The 24,489-nt window shown below is 46.7% G+C and overlaps 8 protein-coding genes and 1 non-coding gene across 9 annotated transcripts; 5 read left to right on the forward strand and 4 right to left on the reverse strand.

Moving 5' to 3' along the window:
- Window positions 1-343: 343 nt before the first annotated feature.
- LHYA1_G007719 (uncharacterized protein) lies at window positions 344-1,095 on the reverse strand (the record flags this gene model as incomplete). Its single annotated transcript, XM_031152647.1, has 2 exons — window positions 344-693; window positions 747-1,095. The coding sequence occupies 2 exons, from the start codon at window positions 1,093-1,095 to the stop codon at window positions 344-346; spliced, it is 699 nt and encodes a 232-aa protein (XP_031002812.1).
- Window positions 1,096-2,077: 982 nt separating this feature from the next.
- On the forward strand, window positions 2,078-2,551 carry RNF1 (Guanyl-specific ribonuclease F1; the record flags this gene model as incomplete). The annotated part of the gene is made up of 2 exons (XM_031152648.1): window positions 2,078-2,360; window positions 2,439-2,551. The coding sequence occupies 2 exons, from the start codon at window positions 2,078-2,080 to the stop codon at window positions 2,549-2,551; spliced, it is 396 nt and encodes a 131-aa protein (XP_031002799.1).
- A 170-nt stretch (window positions 2,552-2,721) lies between these two features.
- Window positions 2,722-4,136, reverse strand: LHYA1_G007721 (Fujikurins efflux protein; the record flags this gene model as incomplete). The annotated part of the gene is made up of 2 exons (XM_031152649.1): window positions 2,722-3,881; window positions 3,932-4,136. 2 exons carry the CDS (start codon window positions 4,134-4,136, stop codon window positions 2,722-2,724), a joined length of 1,365 nt encoding a protein of 454 aa, XP_031002800.1.
- A 2,097-nt stretch (window positions 4,137-6,233) lies between these two features.
- On the forward strand, window positions 6,234-6,820 carry LHYA1_G007722 (putative RNA-binding protein; the record flags this gene model as incomplete). Its single annotated transcript, XM_031152650.1, has 2 exons — window positions 6,234-6,470; window positions 6,599-6,820. 2 exons carry the CDS (start codon window positions 6,234-6,236, stop codon window positions 6,818-6,820), a joined length of 459 nt encoding a protein of 152 aa, XP_031002801.1.
- Window positions 6,821-8,829: 2,009 nt separating this feature from the next.
- LHYA1_G007723 lies at window positions 8,830-8,919 on the forward strand. Its single transcript has one exon. It is a non-coding gene; the product is annotated as a tRNA-Leu (tRNA).
- Window positions 8,920-9,476: 557 nt separating this feature from the next.
- On the forward strand, window positions 9,477-11,159 carry LHYA1_G007724 (uncharacterized protein; the record flags this gene model as incomplete). Its single annotated transcript, XM_031152651.1, has 1 exon — window positions 9,477-11,159. The coding sequence occupies one exon, from the start codon at window positions 9,477-9,479 to the stop codon at window positions 11,157-11,159; it is 1,683 nt and encodes a 560-aa protein (XP_031002802.1).
- A 2,651-nt stretch (window positions 11,160-13,810) lies between these two features.
- LHYA1_G007725 (UPF0382 membrane protein) lies at window positions 13,811-14,250 on the reverse strand (the record flags this gene model as incomplete). Its single annotated transcript, XM_031152652.1, has 2 exons — window positions 13,811-14,041; window positions 14,110-14,250. The coding sequence occupies 2 exons, from the start codon at window positions 14,248-14,250 to the stop codon at window positions 13,811-13,813; spliced, it is 372 nt and encodes a 123-aa protein (XP_031002803.1).
- Window positions 14,251-18,397: 4,147 nt separating this feature from the next.
- Window positions 18,398-19,586, forward strand: LHYA1_G007726 (uncharacterized protein; the record flags this gene model as incomplete). Its single annotated transcript, XM_031152653.1, has 2 exons — window positions 18,398-18,730; window positions 18,846-19,586. The coding sequence occupies 2 exons, from the start codon at window positions 18,398-18,400 to the stop codon at window positions 19,584-19,586; spliced, it is 1,074 nt and encodes a 357-aa protein (XP_031002804.1).
- Window positions 19,587-20,608: 1,022 nt separating this feature from the next.
- Window positions 20,609-24,189, reverse strand: LHYA1_G007727 (uncharacterized protein; the record flags this gene model as incomplete). Its single annotated transcript, XM_031152654.1, has 3 exons — window positions 20,609-22,413; window positions 22,478-22,506; window positions 22,934-24,189. 3 exons carry the CDS (start codon window positions 24,187-24,189, stop codon window positions 20,609-20,611), a joined length of 3,090 nt encoding a protein of 1,029 aa, XP_031002805.1.
- Between the last annotated feature and the right edge of the window lie 300 nt (window positions 24,190-24,489).

Consider the following 24,489-nt stretch of genomic DNA (forward strand, 5'->3'; position numbering starts at 1 on the left):
ATTACACCGGCAGAATTCGCCACGCTGTGCGAGGTGGCTAATGCCAACAATTATGCATATTTACGACGTCTATTGAGTCTCTGGAAGTGGGATCTAGAATTTCGTCTCCATAGATGATGATTTCATCAAATTGTCTAAAGAGTACGTCGCAACAACTTCCCATCAAAAGACGAAGAAAGACATAGTGCAGTTTTGCATGTTAGGCTGAAAATCCAACTGATTGCGAAGCCTTTTCCTTCCTTCACAACTCTTTTTTTTCATCTCTTCCTCAGAATGCGTAGATTCCAAAAGTTAGGGAAAAGTAGGTCAAGTGAAGGTCAGAAGTTTAGCTTAATTTCTTATTTCAACGAAGTGCTGCTTCCCAAACTTCTAGCCTCTGGGGATTGAAACCCCTCCATTCCTTGTCTTTGTATTTATCCCCACCTTTGGCTTTCTTACCGTCAAATATCTTCTCCTCCCGGCCCAATCTTTTTATTGTGTCCCTGGCATATAAGAACCAAACCTTGGCAGCATCTACATCTGCCGACGACGGTTCATCCGTGCCTTCGAAAGCGGACCGCAATGTCCAGATTGCATACAACGAGAAATCCAAAACAGGTATTGATTGAGAAACGGCAGTAAGGCGGGCAGCGAAGGCGTTCAAGTTGCACCACTGCTCAGCTGAGAAGTCGTTCTTGCATCCATTCCCAGGAGCTAAAGAGACAGTTAGTCCCAAAACAACCTAAAACGGTAGCGATTCAACATACCTCTATTCCAAGCCTCCCTCATAGAAGGGCCAAAGAGTGGCAGATCCTTCCATACCTTGACTTTATTTCCCCAGACCGTACACTCACTCGCACCTTCTTGCTCTGCGAGATTCTCCAGCTGCACCGCTAGCACAATATCAACTAACGGCCCTTGTGACTGATGGCAGGTGTCCGCAGCAACATCAATGAGGCTATACCAGGCGCGGCTCAATGTCTCTTCAATGGCTGATTCCGAGGCTCCTGCCGCGAAAGCTTCCTTCGTAGGCTCAGTAAAATTGCTAGCTGCACTGCAGGACTCTCGTTTCGAGGCAAGAGATGCCGTCAACGACTCTTGCTCTGGTGAAGGCATTTCTTCGAGTATGAGTAGTGCATATGTCTTCGTGTAAAATCTGGGTGGGTTGAATAAGGGTCGTGAAAGTCTTCGCCAATGTGAATAATGCAGGTACGTCCACATGCACCCCACGTGTGCAAAGTTCCAAGTTTAAGGGTGATATTGGAATAGTCAGCAGACCGTAATAAATTGTGAGTTTGGATTCTCGCTTATAGGCAAGCCTGACCTTCTTAATATACTACACATCTGCATCCACATATTTTGACAAACGTTGCCGAGGAAGGCAGGTCATTTTAGTGGTTTCGGAGTGGAGGTGACTGCCGAGAACTTGGAATAACGGCTCTTTAGGAACATGCCATTAAGCTTAAATGAATTGATGTTGACTGTCTGGAAATTGTCATCGACGTGTGGGGGTATGAGTGATATGTCGTGAGCTTCCTTTTCGGTCTAGCGTCCGGAGACATCCTCAAATCCCGCTCTTCACTTGTCCGCCAACTTTCCTTGCACGTTCTACTTGCCAAGTTGCCAAGGACATGCTGTTTCAATACCTTCCAATTGTAGAAAAACTTGCCTTCAAAAAATGATCTCAAAGTGGGATTATTCCTTATCGTGGTGTCTGCTGGTCAAGGAATTTGGAGTCTTGAAGTACTAGGAATACTCGGGATGGGCTCAGCGTCCAACTGCTGAAGAACTCAAACTATATGTACCCCAGAACAGGTGCATGAATTGTCTTGGCTTTGCAGAATGTGGTATTAGGCTGTGAGATTCTGCACAGAATTGATTAGCCGCGGCATTTTTACTAGAATTAGGGAACTGTAGCTTCTCTTTAAGCACGTTAATAATTTCAAAGTTGAGTATATCAAGCCGCAGTTTCTCCCAATTCTGTAGCATCAGAACTTTCCAAACAACCTTAGTAGTTCCTCGGTCTCGCCATCCCCTTGCCTACTTGTTTCTTAAGCCCCCCAGTTAAATCTTCAAGCCATTCCTAAATATGTTCAACATGATCATCGGTCTCAAATCCCTCCTCCCTCTCTTCCTACTCCTCTCCACCTCCACTTCTCTACCTACTCTCGAAGAGCGTGGATCTACCACCTGCGGCTCAACCTATTATACCGCAAGTAAGGTCAGTGCCGCTTCCTCGAAGGGGTACGCAGACTACGAATCTGGCTCGGAACCCGGTGGCTATCCACACACATACCACAATTACGAGGGCTTCGATTTCCCAGTTGATGGGCCATACCAAGAATTCCCTCTCTTGTCCAGTGGAAGCGTATACACTGGTGGTACGTAACCTTCATGTTCCCCGAAAATCCCGTATTCCTTTTCTTTCTTTATTCGGCACATTCTGATCTTCTCTATAGGAAGTCCTGGAGCTGATCGTGTTATCTTTACAACGTCTGGCGAGCTCGCGGGTGAGATCACGCACACCGGTGCTAGTGGGGACGATTTTGTTGGATGTTCAGGAACAAGTTAAATGATGTTAGATGAGAAGTCATTTAGTCAATTACTATGTTTGGGGTTAATTTCATGTGTGCTATTCTTTCGCAAACCCAGCCTACTATTTATAAACAACCCCCCCTATATCCAACTCCAATCAGACTATAGAATTTTCCTGCAGCAAATGATGTCTCCTCAAGCTTCTCATTACCATCGTCTCAGCGTCTTCCACATCCAACCCCACCCTCCAAATAGCGCAGTCGCGCCTGTGCATACGATCACCGGACCATACTGCGTACTATAACCCAAGTGTCCCATCCCCTCCAATGCACTCCAAGCGCTCTTTAACAGCGCCCCACTGGCCGGTCCCCCAGCCAAAAAGCCGACTCCCCTCCCCCCAAGCAACATGCCCATCAACAACCCCGTATCAACCCCCTCATCCTCCCTCTTTATCTCACGCAGAACCCCCGGGTACGTACTACTAAACCCGCCCGCAAAGAACCCATACACCACCGCGAACATCACGAGCAAGGCAATATGCCTCGCCATTCCCCAAAGCGCAAACACCGCTACCGTGGAGCCGAGTGACGAGATAAGTATCACAGTAGTAGGTTTCAAACGGTCGCTAAGCATACCCAGCAGCAAGCCCCCTGGCGCTGAAGACAACGAAAATACAGCCGTAATAACAGCTCCAGTGATAGCAGGTAATCCCATTGTATGCGCATAACTCGCCAAATAAGTATTCGGCAAGATGTACCCGAAACTCTGCACCACATTCCCCGCCTGCAACATCCAGAACATCTCGCTCTTTAAAAACTTCCAACTAATTACCTTCCTGGCCACCGCCCCGGACACTGGGATTCTGGGTTTCAAGAAAAAGAGTAGTGGGGAGGTGATGATGACGAGCGCGGTTGCCCAGGCTTGAAGCGTGGTCTTGGCGCCGTATTTGCTGAGGAGCGCGGACATGAGGAATGGAAATACGACGCCTGCAGTGGCTTTCCCTGCCCAAATGGTGCCGTATGCCATTCCTTTGCGGGAGATGAACCATTCGTCCAGGTAGAGTGTTGTGGGGGAGAAGAGCAGGCCGGAGCCGATGGCGCACAAGACGCCTTGGCTTGCTATTAATTGCCAAACTTCCTTAGCGTAGGAAGATAATATCAGACTCGCGACTGTAATGAATAAACCGGCGGGTCCACAGTATGGACGTAGGCGGGGATAGCGGGTGAGCAAGGTGAAAGTCAGAGGCATCATGAAGTACATGAGGCCGTTCAACGTTGAGCCGACAGTGGCAATGGCGCCAGGTGAGCCGACGACGTTGTGGTGAGTGGTGTAAAATTCTTGGAATACACCGAATGAGAGGGAGTAACCTAGATGAGATAATTTGGATGAAGGGGTTAGTTGTGTAGTAATTGCGTACCCCAGACGGGTGCTTGTATTATCGTGCATCCTGCTAACACGAGATATGCTTCTCGACCATGATCTGTAGGAGGAAGTGAGCGCATCTCGATTTCGAGAGCTGTCTCATTTTGCGTTGATGAGACTTCGACTTGATCAATAGGTGAGTTACCGATAGATGCTCGGCTGCTGAAAGCATGAAGCTCGTGGGTGGTGGTTGAGGTCATTTTGAGTTGTTCTCTCAATAGTGGGATTGATTCTTTAAGCAATGTGGTTGAAGAAGTAAGTACAAGATGGGGAGTCGGTCTTATACGGAGTATAGAATAGAGTCACATTTTCGTGGATCCTGCTTATGACAAGGTATATTGCAGATCTTCCCCGTATCTAGGGTTTATAGAAATGTAGCCAATTATGTCTTGTACGAGGCCGGTATCGCCGCAGCCTTACTGCCTGACGAGAAGTATGGAGTTGCCAAAATAGGTAAAGCGTCCCTTCGAAAGTATCAATGGGAAGTTCATAGACGAGTTTCCATAAGGTTTTATATAATTATCTTCTAGTGTGAATGGCTATGTTACAACCCGTTTGGAACAATATATAAAGTAGTGTAATACTCCGCGGTTCCTATAGTAACAAAATCCTAAGCGAGCCCCTGAGACGCCCCACCCCTTGATCGAGATTCCGCGGCTGGCCCAGTAGGTAAGGTGTTTGTATTAGTTATCTGTGACAGAAGAAGTAGGAGCAAAGGCCAAATTTGTTCATATTGTCCCGAATCTAGTTCTCTGAATGCACACAAATTCATAAATGTGCTATCCATCTTTATGTCCTACCCGCATTCTGATCAGACATAGTCTAGTCTCCTGACCCAGCTCTTAAAATTGAGGCTTCAATAAAACCTGGCAAGCAAGAGCACCCGACCTCTAGAGCTCTTAATTTAAAAGTCTTCCATTTGTCTTCCTCGAAATATTAACCTCACACGCACGCTACTTGCATGAGCAGGAATTTCATGAAGATTATCTTCCCCAGAAGGCCGTCATATATAATAACTGTCCTCCACCTCCCCAATGCATGTCGCTTCCTTGCAGGATCCGCGTATTCCTAACAGCTATAACACTTTCCCTATCCGTCGCATGTACAGGAAAATTATAGAGATGCAGCAGAGCATAAGGCATACAATTATCGCCCCGCTTCCAATGTAGTGCTCCGATTTTCATCTGTGAAAACAGGTTACCTGCTAATGACAGCTATTGATATGACATCTGATGCTGCAAGAAGTTTAAAAGTGGTGTTTGAGATGTTGTAGCGCCTGCGCCGATAGTATGAGAAGGAATCGACTGATTCTGGGGTGCATCCTGGGGCATGGTCAAAAAAACAATGTGGACCGGTACGTGAGATGGCTGTCGGTTTAGATTTCTCTTCTATGTAGTTGTAGCCCCGAGCAAGACAGTCAGCTGCACCAAATTCAGAAAGTGCATGTGCGGGGTCTTATGATGGACAACAGCCAATCCATATACTCAAGGAGTTGTGCATGCTGGTAACGGCAGTGGGTTCCAGTCATTGGCAAACTGGAAGCTCTATGCTAACTATGATATTTGGCGGTATATATATTCTGTTTACGTTGAAGATGCAGCGGTAGCTGGCTGAACGCATGCGAGGTTGAACCGAAACGATTCAAATGAGTGACGCTATTCAAACATGGAATATACAGCAGTCGCGCTGAATGGAAGGGATGAGATGGAGATAGCTCCTAAGCTTTGATTTTGATAGAAACAAGAGTACTGAGTCGATGCTGGTCAAGCTGGGGTTATCAAAGGCAATGAAAGGACATATTGGAAGTTTTTTCTCGATTGCGATGCCAAAAGATCAATTGCATCTAATCCCTCCTTGTTGGGGATTACGCTCCCATCTAAAGGATGTAGTTTGACGTTGGCCGCATCGAGATATTGCAATTGACATTATACAATTGGCGGCTTAGCACATCTTGCTATTGTGTGTATTGAAATGGACGGTACAAAATTGGTTAAATGAAAAGCATTGTTCGGACTGCATAGGACGAGACAACTTCAAAATGTCCTTAGGAGTAATTAGAAGGCTATAGATGCGCTTGCATCGCAAATTAGTTCATAATTCCTGCGTTGTCTCCTTTCGTTGAAAATAAATGAAGTGAAGCATTCTGGGTGGAAAGCGGTGGATCGTTCAACCTTCAAATGCCGCCAAAGAATTTCGCGAGGCTTCAAGTCGAGAACGCGACTGCGGGACCTCATCCACCTCATCCACATCACATCGCAATCCCTCCCTCTACACAACACTCGTTACAACCACGAACAATGGCAGACACAATGGATGTAGACGAGGCGACCTCGCCCGACGCAACAGCCGCCCCAAATGCCAGCATGGGCACGCACAGCGGCGCGACAGCCGTGCGCTCCATCGAAGGCTGGATCATCATAGTCACCAACATCCATGAAGAGGCCGGCGAGGAGGACCTCACTGACCTGTTCGCCGAGTACGGGGAGATCAAGAACATGCATCTGAATCTAGATCGTCGGACTGGTTATGTCAAGGTAGGTTCCTGAGCTTTACCCCTCCTCTCCTCTCCTCTCCTCTGCCTTGCGCGCAATAGGCAAAAAGAGAACAAAACAGCACAGAATAGAATAGGATGCTAATGAACGGCGAATTGGAATTGAAATAGGGCTACGCACTCATCGAATACCCCACGCTCGACGAAGCGCGCGCCGCTATAGACGGAGCTCATGCTTCGAAGCTCTTGGACCAGACGCTCGAGGTCGACTTCGCATTCGTGCGTCCGCCGCCAGGGAAGGGACGGGGTGGAGGAGGGGGCCGACCGCCTGCGAAGGGGAGAGCGAGGACGAGGAGTCGCAGCCCGGCGGCGAGGGAGGAGATGGCTGAGTGATTGGGAATGAATAAACGTGGGCACTGCTTTACTTTGCTGTGTTGTGTTGTGTATTTGAATGCTTTACGAGCACGACCTAAATGGAGGAAACAAAAAGCTGGCCGATGTGTCAGGGGACATGTCGGCGCATGAGATTTTACTGCCTTGGTATGTGGTCTTGGGAGGGAGATCAGGGTATTGCTAACGTTCTTGCAGAGCTACGATATTAGAATGAGACTCCATTCGCAAGTACCAATTAAAGCCGTGTGATGGACTGTGTAAGGTACAGGTGCAGAATTTGTGTTTCCGAAGTCAGTAATCAACATCGCCTTTGCTTCAGTATCTTCTCCAAGAAGACCCCTGGTTAATTCCAGAGGTCTGGGAAACATCGTTAAGATTTGGTTGGGCCCTCTTAATTCGGCACAAAAAGTATATTGTTAGCTGCTAATTATACAAAGCGAATTTCTACACCGTAATTATATACTCCATCTGATGACTTCATTTAACATGTCCTAAACGGCACCCAATACCCTATAGGAGTCCGGATTCATATTATATTTCAAGCCACTCGGCAGGAGCTCTATCCCCCGGTTTATACTTGCAATGCAATTTTTTAAACTCCTCAAGAGCTTCATCATCAGCCCTCAAAATCTTATGTCCCAGAAGTTCAGACACGCCATCGAGTCCAGCTACAGAATAAGCCTGGCCAATCTCCCGTGCATGATCCTCTGCTTGGTCTCCTGTGTACTCTTCCCGCAATTTAGCCCACGACCACACATCAACATCTTTCCGGTAATAAATCTTCTTGATACCACGTTCCCAGCGTTCAGGAAAGAACGCCGATCTCACCAGAGCTCCGTCTTTATAACACGTCACCCCATCAAACACCAAACTCCCCCCAAAAGCCTCCGCCCAATCCGCAAGCACTTGATCCGGATTACCATTCCCTCTGTTAAAACCTCTTCCCGGAACCCCGTTATAGAAGTCCTCCTCAACCCCACTATCAAAAACAATCGCTCTTTCCAAATGACCCAAGTGAACCGACGCCCATTTCAACGCCAGCAGATCCCCAATATACTTTTCACCCCCCTCCCTCTCCATTATACAAAACCTAAACATATCATGCACAGAAGGTCCATTCTCACTTGAAAACAGTTCCACAGGCCAAGCCTCCATCGTAAGGCTCTTCAAACACCCCAATACCGTTCGAGATGCAAAAGCTCGCGCTGCAACTTCCAACTCCCATCCGCCAGAACCCGCCACTCCACCCCTCCAAACACCATGCCCAACCTCAGCCTCTGCACATTCGCCGCGACCGTAAGCGGAATCCGCGAAATGTTGAAGTTGTGAGAGACGCTGAAGATGTTGTTCCGCCACAGCGCTGTAAGGGGCGACGCTTCATGGTAGATTTGCTTGCTGGTACGGAGGAATGCGAGGGAGATCCCGGGGCTGAGCTTGCAGCGCAGCGCTTCGAGGGGTGCGCGGGTGTAGAGCGGGGAGGGGGGAGGCCCATTCTGCCGCGGATATAGCAGGGACGGTGTCGGTTATTTCGGTTGGTGGGAGAGAGATGGCTGTTGGGGTGAGGGTAATTATGCCGGTGGGGGAGGTGAGGAGATAAGAGTATATCTTTTGGCGAAGTTCTAGGGGGAGGGTAGAAAGGAACGACATTTGATTGTTGGTAACCTTTGGAGGGGTCGCGGTTTATGCAGGTAGAGGATCAAACGTCACGCACGTGGTAAAGAGGGGTCTTTGAGATTATGGCATTCATAGCTACTAGACTTCTTATCGACTATATAAATACTAAGACTTTTCTGTCACTATTAAAAATCTTATATAAAATGAAATTGAAGTCGAAGTTGAAATTACAATCGATGTTACAGTTGAACAAAGCCTGATATGACAAAGGCAGATAGGACTTAGTCAGTAACGCTAGTTATATCTCGGAAACGTGTTCATTTGTATTTGATATCCGTATAATTTTAAATAAACACGATTACTGTTCAATAACATATTCGAAATTGAAAATTTTCGGTGACTTGGCCGAGCGGTTATGGCGCTAGTTTCAGGGGAAACCACTATACTAGTTCGAAAGAGCGTGGGTTCGAATCCCACAGTCATCAAATTACCTTTTTACATTTTTTTGACTTTTCTTTTTGCCTCTTTTTCCATTTTTGGCAGTTTTGATATTGCAAACGCAGAAGATAAGCGAGGGCGCTAGCGGGAACAGATAGTGTGGTACAAGTATTTAGTGTTTTCCCTTTGCTCTACACTACTTTTATAGTGCCTTATTTGGAAAATAGGCTTCCTTACCTACGTTTTTGGAGTTTCGACTCTTTTGAGGCACAAGCACACTACACTACCTGGTAATGGAAGCGAGAGCCAGGTCAGGGGCAACGTCGGCGACGCTAGAGACTAACCCCGCAATCCAAAATACGCTAAACTGGAATAAACAAAGTGGTGTATCAGGTACTCGAGTAGGAGCAGCAGTACGAGTAGAGGACGACAGAGCCGACTCTCACCACTCACAGCTTCATGTCCTTGTGTGCTCCCACCGGCCCAATTGGTATTCTTGTCACTCATAGATGTATTCGTTAATCCCTCCTTGATTGTCCGCTTCCTACCTTACTCCAATTGCTTCTTTTGCATCTTAGACGTTGCCACTTTGCTATCTCTCACCATGCGCACCGATAGAATATATCACCTTCCTCTTCTTCTTCTGTGTACATTACCGCCGGCAATTGCAGTACCTGAGCAGCATGTTCTCCAAGCCTCGGATCCGTTGCCTCTCGAACATGGTCAGAACCCTCTCCCCGACGAGCGGGACGTCTCGGGCTCGCGGGGCACTCTCCCCGCATTCCTCGATGCGCTGGACGTATTACAAGCCGAGTACTTTCAAGAATGGCAAGGCTTTTGGCCCGATGGAATCGATTGGACCTCTGCGGTAATAGGGACATATGTATCTGCCTCCCTGAATACCATTTCGACGTCCTTCTCCTCGCTCTCATCCTCCCCGAAATTCAACGAGAATCTGATCAACAGATACTTCTCCCAATTGGTCGCCTATTATTTTGGCCAAGATGCCTTCGCGCTGCGACAAGAAGCATACGATGATATTCTCTGGGTTGTGTTGGGCTGGCTGGAAACCATAAAGTTCATCAACAAGCATTCAGAGATGCATTACACAAATGGTTATTGGTATGGCAGACAGTGGATCCCAGCATTCGCCCATCGAGCGCGCGTATTCTGGGATTTGGCATCGCAAGGCTGGAACACATCTCTCTGCGGCGGAGGCATGATTTGGTCACCATGGCTCGTACCCTATAAGAACGCCATCACCAACGAATTATTCATATCAGCTTCCATATCCATGTATCTCTACTTCCCCGGCGATGACAATCCCTCTCCATTCATGTCTTACCAATATCTCTCCGACAACAAGACAACCGCAGACTGGCCCGGCAGACCAAGGGACCCAAAATACCTTGCCGCGGCAATCGAAGCATACAAATGGCTAAACACGAGCAACATGACCGATTCATCGGGCCTCTATGTTGACGGTTACCACATTTCGGGCTGGGCTCGAAACAACTCAAACAATACCCGCTGCGATGAGCGCAACGAGATGGTATTCACATACAACCAAGGTGTGCTCTTGTCCGGCCAACGAGGTCTCTACGAAGCCACAGGCGCAAGGTCCTACCTCCAAGATGGTCATGCACTCACTCAAAGCACTATAGCGGCAACCGGTTGGGATCTGGAGGCCCAATCTCATTCAAATAACACATTAGGTAAATGGAGCGGACTGGGCAGGGTAGGAATCATGGAGGATACTTGTGATGCGTCAGGGACGTGCTCACAGGACGGGCAAACGTTCAAGGGAATATTCTTCCACCACCTTACACTGTTCTGTGCGCGGTTGCCAGATCACCTTGTCCTTCCCGACGATCAGGCGGCTATGCACACTCAAGGGGCACTAGCCGAAATCAAGAAATGGCATGATGCTCAATGTGCTACATATGGGCCTTGGATCCAACATAACGCCAACGCAGCGCTTACGACCCGTAACCGCGAAGGGAAGTTTGGGATGTGGTGGGGTGAGAAGGAACATGCGCCCGATGACGATACTGTTATCGAAATACCAGTTGGCGCAGTGGATTATAGGAATCTGGATATGCCAGAACCATGGAAAAAAAACACTAGTGTCAAAACTCACGAGCATGAACACACTAGGAAAGACAGTGATGTTGGAATCAACGGAGACAGAAACGACCGCAATAGAGGCCGCACAGTCGAAACGCAAGGAGGTGGGATTGCCGTTCTCAGAGCAATGTGGGAGATTGTAGATTCTAGACACGCATAAGTGATGAGGCTATGAATATGCATATGGGTTTGTTTTTGTATTGCACATGAAGTAACGGGCATAGGCGGCGTTTCTCAGACGAATGAATGAATGAATAGTTTTGTAGATATCAGATGGTATATACCGTATATGACGGCAATTGAGAGTCAACATTTGTATGATGCTAAGTTGATAGTTCAGCGCAGACTTATTGTTGCGTGCATTATTGTGGGTTTAGATACCGAGTGTTGTGAATGTGAGGCTTTTTTTCTAGTGACATCTTTATTTCTTAGGGTTCTTGTTCATTTAAGTCAGCTTGAGTCGACCCAAAGTATGGTTGAGTTTTCTAGACACGCTGATCTACTGGCATTAAGCTGAAGTTTTAGACCTGAAAATGTATTCACACAAAATAGAGCCCTTTCTAACAGTCTGATTGGTCAAAAAGTACGAGCCAAAACGGGACACCGACCAAGTGGAACCTGAAGCCAAGTAGATTATGCAAAGTGCGAGTTTGTATTTAGCTCTGACTTCAAGTTTTGCTGTCACTAATCCTTAAGACATACCTAGTGATCTAATTAATGTCCATTCTTTCCATAGCTCCTGTTACTAGAAAGTACCATAGATCTTCAAGTATTATCCACAAATCATTATCAACCTCTTTATTTTCCTAATGTGATATAACTTTTCTGTAAATTGCCCATTTCCTTTTGAGATTGAATTAAGCTTGACTTAGGTTATATTAAGCGCTAGGTGACGCTCCTAGTAGCTTATCTTTCATATAGGGTATGCAGTCAACTGCTAGCCTGGCATCCTGTTATTTATAGTAGGAGGCATTGCATATTTTCTTCCAGTCTCTTCTTCTTAACAAACTGTTCGCGACGTGCTAAATTCAACAGGTACTACTTTGCAAAATTTCTCAAAGTCCTGGCAAAAGGGAAGCAATCCAAAAGCACCATAATGGTCACCACCTCTCTATTTCCCATGAGTGTGATACTACTTATCATGCTAGCCAAAGAGGCGATGACACAAGTGTACCCAGGTACGGTCGAGTTCGACGTCGTCTTCCCTCGCAATGATACCTACGCCCCGGTAGATCTTATGCCTATCATATTCGCAATCCAAAATCCCAAGGCTGTGGAACCACTTATGCCTTCGATCCAATGGAATATTGGGAGGGTGGGAGTCTCCGAAGACTGGCTTGATACCGGCCTGGTCGACGACCTCATCTGGGCTAATTTTTCGACCAACCCCTACTTTATTGTCCTGAGCACCGACAAATTGAACTTTAAGGAAGGCTACTTCGCGTTCCACTGGACATTCTTTTCTCACAACTGTTCTATAGATAGTTTCGGGGATTTCGAGCAGCGGGGCATAAGCGGCGGCTAGAATACCACTTTTTTCACCCTCAAGAATGGTGCCCAGCAGCCCAACATTGTCACAGACGCGGATAGGTGCTCTTCGCAGAGTCTCACCTACAACGTGACAGGAACAATGCCGCTGGCTTTCCACGACACCTACGGTAACCGCAATACTTGTGCAGTGATCTCGGAACAGCCGCCACCAGCAAGTCCTTGCGCTATCAATATCAACGAGACCCTCGCATCGAGCATATCGTCAACAATCACGGCTTCTGCATGTTCTACATTTCCTTCGGCTGCCACTGGTGGTTGTCCTGCTCCTGCGGCTTGGACAACAACCAAAGCTAGTCTGGCTAGCAAGCTGCATTTTGGAGGGATCAGCTTCACTGGGGTATTCTTCGGCTTGGGGTTGGGCTTTCTTTTCTGGGTTTTGCAATATCAATGACTGGTGTTGAGGAGGTGTTGGGGGGGGGGGGTTCAGTTTGGTAGTTGCTAGCGAAGGATATTGTTGGGATATATCGAATTTTGTGGCTTCGAAATCAATGAATTCTTTTGGAGCACGTATATATTGTTCCTCTGTATAACACTATGTGGGTGCAAGTCTTAAAATGTAAAGTGATGTTTATTACTGGTAAATCATGATTCCAGGACCTGAAGGAGTCACGCCGCGACACTTGATCTTTCCATTTGTGAGAATACGAGTGTCACCATCGTGCCACGATCAATGAAATTCTCCTTGTGAGCAAGGTGTTGAGGTTGCGAAGTTATATGATATTTAAAATAAAGACTAGATCTGAGGTGCGAATGCCTTTCACCGGACAACGCTATACCCGAGTCAGCAACTCAGAGCCACCTAAACCAAGTGAATCGTTTGCCGCACGCCCTTTCCAGGCAAAGAGCTATGCCAAGAGGTTTTATTGCGGTCGAGGTTTCATAAAATCAACCTCTGACAAAATCAGAGAAATGATCAACAATTGGTAATGGACACTCCAGCGCAGTCTAATATGTCCTTAAATGTGTCGCCAACGCGTCGCCGGTGGTTAGCCAAACAGCTGTAGTATACAGTTGCAAGTGTATAGTTGGACAGAAGTAAGAGTTACTTACTCAAACTTCTTGGTTAACTCATCACTTGATCTCTCTTTCAAAAACAAATCTGGGTCCATGTAGAAAATTATGAAGATTATTGAGAGGAGGGTTCCGCTCTTTCGGGACCTGCGCAAATACATAGACGCCTCCACATATCTTACAAACGGCAACAAGCGGCATCACACTGTATTCTCCGGTAAAAAAAGATCTCAAGCAATCCGGACCCAATCACCGCGGGAATGGGATTCTCCTTCCAAATGCCATCGCAACCCATCCTCCAATCAAACACAGTCCGCCCAGTGGTGTAGCAGGTCCCAAGACCTTGAATCGCTGCGGATCTAATACAAGTAGGTAAATGCTGCCACTGAACATCGTCATACCCGCTACCAATAAACCGGCCGCGAGAGTATTCTTCGGAGCGACCGCAGTTGTCAGGAGGAGAACGCCGGAGTGGATGAGCTAGAAATTAGGACTATTAGCACATTATGTACGGCATATACAAAATGAATCAAGAGAGGAGGGAGTACTTGGTAATGAGCTGCTGTGCTCCAGCTGGCGATTTTGGACGGATCGGTGATATGTTTCTTCAGGCCATGAGCACCGAAGGCTCCAAAAGTTACGGAGGTAGCACCGTATATGCAGCCGATTGTCCAATATGGGAGTGGCATGGTGGTTGATGTGGTACAGAGTAGATAGTAAAGTGAGGCGAGGTTGTCAAAATATCCGATGCTGACTCAGCAGTCCAACCTCAACCTTTCTTCTCCACTTACCTTACTTTAACTTACCACAATATGTTTAATATAATACGTTGTATTCCTTTTAAGTGTTTAGCCAAAGATTGTGAGCTATATATCCAACTATAATTCAATGAACAATAGTTTTACTGAATTTATAGGTTACTCCCCACATCTTCACGTCAAGGATGTTACTAAATTACTACTCCGTACATGTTCAAGTATACCTTTCTCCCAAGACATGAGATTACAGATAAAGATTAATCTTGGCCTTTCTTCACTAGCACAACCTTATTCTGAAACTAACAAGCACCGGGAATACTATCAATAGCCTTCCTAAAGAAATACGGCTCCGGCGCAACAACAGTTATAAGAGCCGGCCTCTAGCAAGAAACCCGCATAGACAGACCTGCTGACTTGATCATGGGCCGCCTTAAAATGGCCTTGGTAAGCCCATTTCCTTTAATCATCTAAAAGGCTCGGGTCAATTTTAGCGGACAATTTCGACAATGTGACAAGAGCAAGTTAACAAAATGATCTAGTGCAAGGATATCAATAAAAGATATTAGGCACTTCACTACATACAGAAAACAAGAGAGATTTTCTTTAGCAATTGTGTTAGAAGAGCTTACACGTTGTTCTGTGGTAATAAATTACGAGTAGTTGGGGATCCTCCAGGTTAGGCTGTGATCCGCTGTGCCGTAGGCTACCCGTTGCCTCAGTCAGCCCCTGCGGGTGCATAATGCACTAACTTTGGTCTCGCTTCACCACCTCCTCTTCATAAGCGAATGTATCACTACCACGACGTCCAGAGGCCACTTGAGCCTCAATATCTACTAACTATTTCCACTATATAAGGCTCCTATACTCCGTCCAGACCTGCCGCCTCAATGTCAAAACCACAGCCAAAGAAACCCCTGCCAAGTGCGAGTCGGCGGAGGGATAAACCTCAACTGTCGTGTAACCTCTGCAGGAAAAGGAAGTAAGCTTTATACTTCCCGTTCCATGGATTATTAGCTAAAGTTCCTGGCCAGACTCAAATGTGACCGAGGTCAGCCTTGTGGAACTTGCGATCGTCATGGGCTCTCACTGTCTTGCACTTAGTAATTAGCCCTTGTCTTCGTTTCTCTAATCTGATAAACTCTCACCTACCGCTCTTTACAGAAACAAAAGCTGATCATTTAAAGTGCAATCACCAATACAAACGGCTCCACAAGTCAAGAGAATGGGCAAGTGCCGGTCGATAGTGTTTCAAGTGCTCCTACAAATATCCCAGACCGGATCGGACAACTAGAGCAGCTTGTCACCTCGATGATGAGTACTCACAATACTTCCCAGTTAACCAACATTAATCCTATGGAGAGCCAAGGTTCTATTCATATGGAATCTTCTTCACTTTATGGGGCTCAAGACTTTACCGGAAACCCCCTCCGGCTTAACGCACCTCAATTCTCAGATAAATTTGGTCGTATTGACTTTCAGAATACTGAGACATCCTATGTTGATAACACGCATTGGATTTCAATTCTAGATGGGGTATAGACAGTTCTTCTTCTTCGTCTTCTGATCTATATTTTAACAACTTGACTAATAAGACCTTTATACAATATAGATTGCCGAGCTTAAAGACTGTTTTATGGAGGACGGCAATCAGCAAGAAAGCATTGTCTCCCCAGCGGCAAGGTCGACTTCTGATGAGCCAGACATTCTATTTGGCCAATACAAGTGCATCACCAAACAGCAAATACTTTCCGCTCTCCCACCTAGAGCGATCGTTGATCGACTAGTAGCGGAATACTTTCTCAATAAAGGGATTGCCCCTGGTATGTTACCTTAACCGTCCAAATACACCAAAAGCTGAGTTTTAAAGTGGTCATTCATAGCCCGACATTCCTGAAAGAGGTAAGCTTTGGTCTCTTTTGTTCTGTAGGCCCTTGACTGTTACTTGACTGACCGGCACTAGTATGGGCGATTCTGGACACAACAACACGAGACATCCATTATGTGGGTTGGGGAGCTGTTTGGAATCATGTGCTTAGGAGCATCTTACTTACAGGAACCTCTTCCCTTGATTTCAGACCCGGGGAGTCTCATCCCGACTTTCCGCGAAAGGATTATACAGTGTCTTGTTCTTGGCAAGTACACAAAATGTGCGCCACGCACCATCGAAACACTTCTCCTATACTTACATCTCGAGTACAATCAACACGAGGATAACCAGATGGAAATTTGGGTTCTTCTGGGAGTGATTGTGAGGTTAGCATTGCGTATGGGGTATCATCGGGATGCATCTCACTTCCCTCATATATCCACTTTTCAGGGAGAGATGAGAAGGCGTGCCTGGGCTCTTATCATCAGCTTCGATGCACTTGCGTCTTCTCAGGTTGGCTTGCCCAGGATGATCAGAGATTCGCATTCGGATACAGCGGCACCGCGCAATCTACTTGACGAGGACCTATACGAGGAGATGTCAACTTTGCCTCCATCGAGACCAGATACGGAGCAGACTCTAGTTCAATTCATTGTTGCAAAGAACACTATTATCAATATACACAGCAAGATCTCCGATGAAGTTACTGCGACAGAACCCATTATGTACACTGAGATCATGCGTCTCGACGAAATCCTCAGCAGTACATACTCATCAATTCCTCAAAGTCTCCAGATGCGTCCAGTCAACGAGTCGTCTGTCAATACACCAGATTTAATAATACACCGGGTATCCCTAGCGCTTTTATACCATAAATCGAAATGCATATTGCACTACAGACACATGTCTCCTGCTAAGACAGACAGTCAATATCTCTACTCCCGCCTAGCAGGCATCGAAGCCGCCCTCGAAATTCTAGAATACCAAACAATCCTGGATGAAGAAACCCAAGCAGGCAGAAAACTCTACCAAGATCGGTGGAAGATCTCCCCGCTCATAAAAAGCACCTTCTTCCTCGCAACTTCCATTCTTTGCCGCGAAGTTGCAACCGCAGAACCACCACCGACAGACTCTCAAATTACAGCCAGTGATACAGGCCTACGGAACCGGATCTTACAGGCTCTGAACAAGTCGTATTTCGTTTGGATAAAATCCAGCGCATCATCTCGAGAAGCTCAGAAAGCGGCCGAGGTGCTGAGAACTGTGCTTGGAAGAGGTCAGGATGCGGAACTTGACAATGATCAAGTAATGGAAACGGAAGGATCAGATGCGGCTGCCATCACGGATGCTGGCATTGGAACAAATGGTACTGTTGAATATAATATATCTCTACCCGAGGAAATCTACTCAATTGCTAATCAAGATATATATCCAGATACAAGCCTTTGGCTCAAAGGTGCCCCGACCGTGGAGCAAATCAGATCCAATATTCCTACTGATAAGACGCTGCATCCGACAAATATCCATCAACTTCTTTGTGCTGATATTAATTATTCGGGCATATCCGCTGAACCTTTAGATATGGTAAGTTGACCTGGAGTGAGAGTTGAAATAGTCATGGTTGATCAGGTACGGGTAGATGCAAACTTTCGATGAGATATTTGGTGGGTTGTTAAGCCCGTCTGGATCTTTTGGGTTTTCTTTGAGTTGAAAATGATAATATAGTAATACATTGCAGTGTCTGAGATACCTGCACTTAGGTATCCTCTGTTTAAATAGAGGTAACGAAGAGGTTGTCGAGCTGTTAGCAAAAGATAAATAGTTAAAAGTCATCCATAGCAATAAGTGCCACTTTTGCTTGAAAGTCTTAGCTCCATCAAAAGGTCGTGACCCTTCATCCCTTCAAAATCGAGAGGCGACAGCTCCTAGGGTCTCAAAGAGTGGACCTCATACTCCTCCTTTCTTGACGCATCTGCAAACCGCCAGTCAGCGATTCAATCGTGTATTCATCTCTGCAACCGCCGCCTCCTCCTACTAATCCCGTCAGCTCTATGGTACCTGGCTAAACATACAAGTAGGTGGTGAATGAAAGCGCGCACTAAATGGAAAGGGCCGACCCGACCCATCCCTTTCGCTTGCTTATTATAAATAACTCCAGCTTCGTTCTTGACCTGTCAACTTTTAATATCAACCAACCCCAACAGTTAGACAATGACGACTCCTGCATCTACAAAAGAAGATACACCACAGAATGTGGTAATACACGCCTTCTCATCGCCTGGACAAGCTCCTGACGTTCGTCTGAATGCACTTGGCATTAACGAGTTCCACGTCCATTCATTCCTTCTTAAACACCATTCTGCCTTCTTTCGGAAATTTCTGGATTCCCCCGACAAGCAACAAGGCGATAACCCGAGAAATGCTGAAGAACTTACCGCGGTCAAAATGCGAGCAGGAAAGGTCACCAAGTTCCGGTACGAATGGGTTACTCAATTTGATGAAGTTGGAAGGGGTTGGCATTTAGTGGCGGCTTCCAATATGCAGGTAAGTCTTACAACTATTCACAATTTGTGACATTTTATCATGAATTCAACGACAGTCCTTTGGAGCTCCCCTATCTTTTAATAGAAGAGTCATACTGATATATAACTATTTATAGAGTGACAATCCCAGTCCATATACCTACACACAACGTCGATTCCAGGCAGAACTATTTCGGGAACTTCTTTGTGCTATCTACAACCGGCCTTACGAAATATATGCCCCCAGGCAGCTGATATCTTTGGTGGAAATGGCGGATTACTACTGCATGCTTCCCACTCTATCTTCCACCTTGGATGGTGTTCTTCACAAGAGTAAGAGGTATATTGCACCTCTATTGGACGTAGAAGCCTTACAACTACTACCAGTTGCAGCAAAGGTGAGGAATGAACTTCTGTTTCGGGAATGCCTCCTCTTCGTCCTCGGCCCTTATGACGAACCCCGATTCACTCAACTCGATGATCCTAAATTAGAGGATGTTGCCGAACTTGCCTTCACAAAGCTTTTCGCTAGGATCGGCCAGTCTCGAAAAAAGTTGTGGGATCTGGCAATCTTTGATGATACGATAATAGACCAGGTGGCATCAAATGATAAAGTACAGGCCTTAAGCTCTTGTGCGAAGATGGCACTTAGTCCAGAGGGAAGAGGTGTTCAATTCCCAGCTTACTATCGAGCATTGTTGGATGTCCAGCTCTCCGATACTTATCCATTCAGGGAAAGTCTTGCTAGTTTAACGCGTTGCGATCTGGAGTTGGTAGGAAATATTCAGGCAGGGGTGGGTGATTACAGTAGACATTTCTTCTGTGGCTTTCTCCTGGAAAGCGATCTTCCATGGGACCCAACGGAGACTGATTGGTGAACTAATCTATGGGTGGAAATAGGAGAGTTGTACGGCTGATTATTATTGAGGCTTAAGTGAGAAAGGAGATATAGTTACTTGCTACACAAACAGCCCAATTATCTCCCTACTCATTTGCCACATATGCGTTTCTCTAAGCACTAGTGATTTTTCTACTTGAATTGAGAAATTACATCCTTCAAAGATATGATCGGAATCTGTCTACTAGCTAAAGGATCGCATGTGATTTCTAACGAGATTGGGCTTGAAGCTAAAGGACCAGAATTTGATTCATGTTAAAACACTTGACGGCCTACTTAGATATACACTATTATATACTATAGTGTTTAACCTTTCTAGATCCTGCTCTAACATAAGAGAAGAGTTTTGTGGCAAATCGCGTTATGGAGTTGAAGGTCTAGCGAGTTTTAAGTAGGTATGGCAGGAGCGGTCTATATACTCAAAAGAAGCCTAAGGCCTAAGGCCCTATATGTTTTGCAGTACTTACCTACTGTTTGTAGGTGAATGATACTTAGGTACTTTCCAGACGTTGGGATGTTTTAGAGAGGCTTTGCTAGCGCTGTGCTCAGCTTCTTTCTACGCATCGACCCACTCTTTCTAAGAGAGCAAAATGTCTCTAATTACAAAACTTCATCCAATATTCTCTACCATGTTCCTCTCAGTTCCTTCAAGTTTCAACCCCGATGTCCGGGTTCAGGTTTTTCGCGACTGGGAATTCCATGTCCACTCTGTGCTCTTGAAATTGCACTCGACCTATTTCCGCGAATTCCGCGACTCGGCCGACAAATTGCATTGAACGTGTTTTCATTTCAAGGTTAGAATGCAGGAAGAGGGTATTCTCGCATTGATCTGTTTCAATGTTGCTTTCAGAATCGTCATCGTCGAACACTGTAGAACGTGCTATTAGACGCTGCAAGCCGAGGAGTCCTTTGACATGGCATCATCTGCTGCGGGATGTCGGCAGCCGCTCGTGTGTTTAGAGCGAAACGGGATACATAGGAGAGATTTCATTTCGGAATTGCTTAGAACTTCCGTTTCTTTTTCACGGGCTGCATAGCCTTCACCTCTAAATCCCGCTTCAACTCCGCTCTCTTTCGATCGGCCCTCTCCAGGCTCGTTTCCCTCGGCTCGGGTGTCTTCTCCTTCTCTTCATTGGCCATCTCTCTCCCACGGTCACCGTCAACTGTGTTGTTCAAGCTGATTTCTTCTTGTGTCGAACGTGGCGAGCTTTTGATCCGAGGCTCGGGGGAGTCAGGTGCAGGAGTGCTGGCTTTCTTTTTGCCTCCAATCTTCCCGAGCTTGCTCTTTGATTTGGGCGTTGTAGGTGCAGGTTCAGGGTCCGGTTCTGGAGCAGGTGGAGGAGCTGCTTTCTTGCCTCCTATTTTCCCTAGTTTTCCCTTTGCGGGTTTTGGTTTTGGTGCTGGTTCTGGGGTTGGAGAGGGCGCGTTGCGTCTAGTAGGCGAAGGAGCCGAATCATCTGTCGTTGCTTCTTCATCTATGGGAGGTGAAGGCCTGGGCGCTGCTTTCTTGGCTCCGATTCTACCTAGTTGCTTCTTGGGTTTCGGCATCGAGGGGGCTGGTGGTGATGGGGAAGCAGGTGGGTAGTGGTGTGATAGGGATTGGGATTGGGATCGGGATTTGGGGAAGCTGTCTGGGATTCTGGAGACCTGTGATGGGCCACCAAGGTCATCGTCTTCATCGTCAGTGGAATCGTCAAGAGGTGGGTTTTGCGGGCTTGATTTATGTGCTCTTGAGGCGAGGCGACGTGGTTCGGCTTGGACTTTGAAATCATCATTCTCATTAAAGGGTTGTTCTTGGAGTGTGGGTTTCAGTGACAGCCTTTTATTCTGCGGTGATGACTTTCCGAGGCCATTGGTGCTGATTCTCCCCGTATTGAGGTTTACGGTAATTCCTCTGATACTCTCCCACCAATTCTCGGGACCCTGCTCCCCAGTCGCACTGGTTTCTATATTTAACCCATCTGTAGTGTCGCCTTCGAAGACCTCTGATATCAACTGCCCCGCATCCTGTAGTTTCTCAGCGTACAGACCCTGCCTCCAAGTAACCATATCAAATCGCGCGAGACCCTTAACTCTCTCTTCCGCCTTCTTTCGGTCTATCTTTCGCCCCGCTTTCCCAGCTGCTTGAGGGAACACCTGGCTCAGTTCCATTCCCTGCGACTCCATAGTATCAAGCAGTTTTTGTATAACATGATCCTTGGCCTCCAAGACTTCCCCCAAACTCTTCACCTCCTGCATCTGCACATGTCGTGCACCCAGCAACGGCATGGTCAACTGAATTGTAAACAGCGATTGAGGGGCTGCAGATAATCGAATCGGCCATTGTAGTGGTGCAAGGCCTCCGGGTAGAGGAACCGTAAGGTTGAGGATGATCATAGGCCGGTCATCATCGGCATTGATAGTCAAGGCAGATGTTGTGTTATGGTGCCCCTCTAGCCCCAGTCTAATCTTCTCGAGAAGGATGCGGAACTGGTCGTCGTCGCTTGGGTCTATGCTCGTACCCTCCTCCTCGCTCCTGCGGATGATGCCCGCACGGTCCAGCGATTCCTTCCATATAGTTGTGAGATCGGTCAAATAGATGGTGTATGGGTCGGAAGTGAGCTCCAAGGATAGCAGAAAGGGGGGTAGATGAGCACTTGCAGCTTTCGACAGACGGAGAGGCTTCCAGACCATGGTGGCTGTTGGTTTGGAGCTGCAAGGTCGCGGTGGACAGAAACATGCGGCACTGAACCCGAAGGGTCCGTCGCAAGGCTGTCGGCCTGGATTGGATGATATACGCGTCGAAAACGGCTCTGCGGGGCGGAACGCTACATATATGATACATCAGCATGCGGACAGTCTGGTTTAGATTGTCTTGTTACCCAAAGTTACCACAGATGATGTAGGTTCGCGCTCCGTTGCTACACAAAGTTGTACTGAAACGGTGGTGGACAACAGGTTACCTAGAGTTCAGCCTTCACTTGCAGCGCAGCCTTGGCTCTAGTGGCTTAGTCAGAAAGTAAATAGGGCTAAGTCACGTGTGATCCCCCCTATCTGAAAGATTAGCGCGGACGTTGTGGTGGTTAAAAGTCGATAAAAAGCTGGAGCTAAAGAGTAATAATTTACGATATAGCAGGGGCAAAGTTTCAATAATTGTAGAATATATACCCGAGACATAAGAATGCAAGTGTCCGCAAATATATGGAGTGCCACCTGAAGAATTTCACTCGGAATATATAAACTTCGCAATTTCGATATGCAATGTGTTACCAGGTAAAAAATACCAAAAGCTTTGAAACATCAATCCCCCTTAGTCGGGCATCCTCGGCCATTGCTCATAATTTCTACCTCTGGTCGCGAAGCACCCCTTCTTCTCTTCTCTTCCACAAATCCCTCTGACTGGGTTGAGTGATCGGCTGTGGACCAAATTCTCCCCTGACTACTGGATCTGGAAGTTTTGAAGTCCTTGAACCTGACGTCCGCTTGAATTCAGGAATATTTGGAACACGCTTGACAACACCGAACTTTACCTCCGGAACACCTCGTTGCTTCTCTTCAGGGGTGAACGTCTCTTCCTTGTACCAGGAAGTTTTGATGTTTGTTTCGCGGCCATTGTTGATGTATCCACCATACGGCGCTGGCTGTATGTGATCCTCGGAACCGCAGTACTCCAACATTGTCTGACCGGGTTCTGAGTAGTCTCCTCCATCCTCGGAATTGTGGCTTAGGAAGACCTCTTTCAAGCCTATAAATCTCGACAGGTCTTTCCTGAGTTGCTCAATGGTTAATATTCCCCTAGTGCGAGAGTGACCACCATCGTAGCCGTTCCAGCCATCTTCATATTTGAGCCCAATACGTTGGACTCGCTCCAGATCTGCCTTGACCTTGGGATGCAGAGGCACTGGGGCGAATGAAAATAGATTGGTTTGAGGATTTGTCCAAAAAGTGTCCAAGTTCATGTTCATCCACTGTCCGAAATATAGAATGTCGATGTCTAGATCGGCATAGACATTTGGAGTATCAAAGCATAATTTATATCTTTGGAGTGCAATGTACCGTGACTCGCGGCAGACCGCAAGTGCCGCAGGATTTGGAGTATGATGAGATTTGGGGAAGTAAAGTCTCCCAAGAATTTTCTTGCGGACAGGCTGCCCTTGCTCCCGAGTTGAGTTTTCTGCAGAGGCATCTGGATCAGAATCACCATCGGGCTGACCTCCGTCAAGACTCATTGGGTCTGAAATAGAGGAAAGAGGTAAAGGCTTCGGAGCCTTCCCTGGGCAAATGGTTCGGGGTCCAGGGAGAGAGTGTTCCCATATGACCAGCCGGACATCCTTAGGAAACTTGTTGAACAACAAGAACGGCACAATCTCAGCCAGTTTCTTTTCCCGATACACTTTGAGTCTACGCTCATAGTCCAGCTTTCGACCTTCCGGGCCCCAATTTTCTTCATCGAGCGTATAGAGACGGTTCATGAGAACACTCTTATCGCCTGTATCTGGCAAGCCTCGATAGCGTAATTCCTCTTGCATATCTTCCAGTGATTTCCATCCGTGCTCCTCTTCCATCTCTCTGGAGCGTATCAGATTTCTTTCGTCGGAAACCATTGTGGTGGAAAGAATGATGATGTTTGATGATGGTAAAAAAGAAAGAAGGAAGAATGTAGGCAACATCGAAAGAGATGGGCGCCTATTCGACGCACGTGATTCGATGGGCAGATCAGGCCCCCGCCGCATCTTCTCATTCGTTCCCACTCTTCAATACAAAACAAAATTGATATATATATTATGTCTTGAGGCATCTAACAACTACGCCTTCCCCAACGGGCTCCTGATAATTCTTGAAGAGCATCATTTTCAAAGTTCGTCTCCTACTTTATAAGTGAAGCGATAATGCGTGCCACAACA

Source organism: Lachnellula hyalina, assembly GCF_007821495.1.
Source record: "Lachnellula hyalina strain CBS 185.66 chromosome Unknown contig00150, whole genome shotgun sequence".
NCBI classification, from domain to species: Eukaryota; Fungi; Ascomycota; class Leotiomycetes; order Helotiales; family Lachnaceae; genus Lachnellula; species Lachnellula hyalina.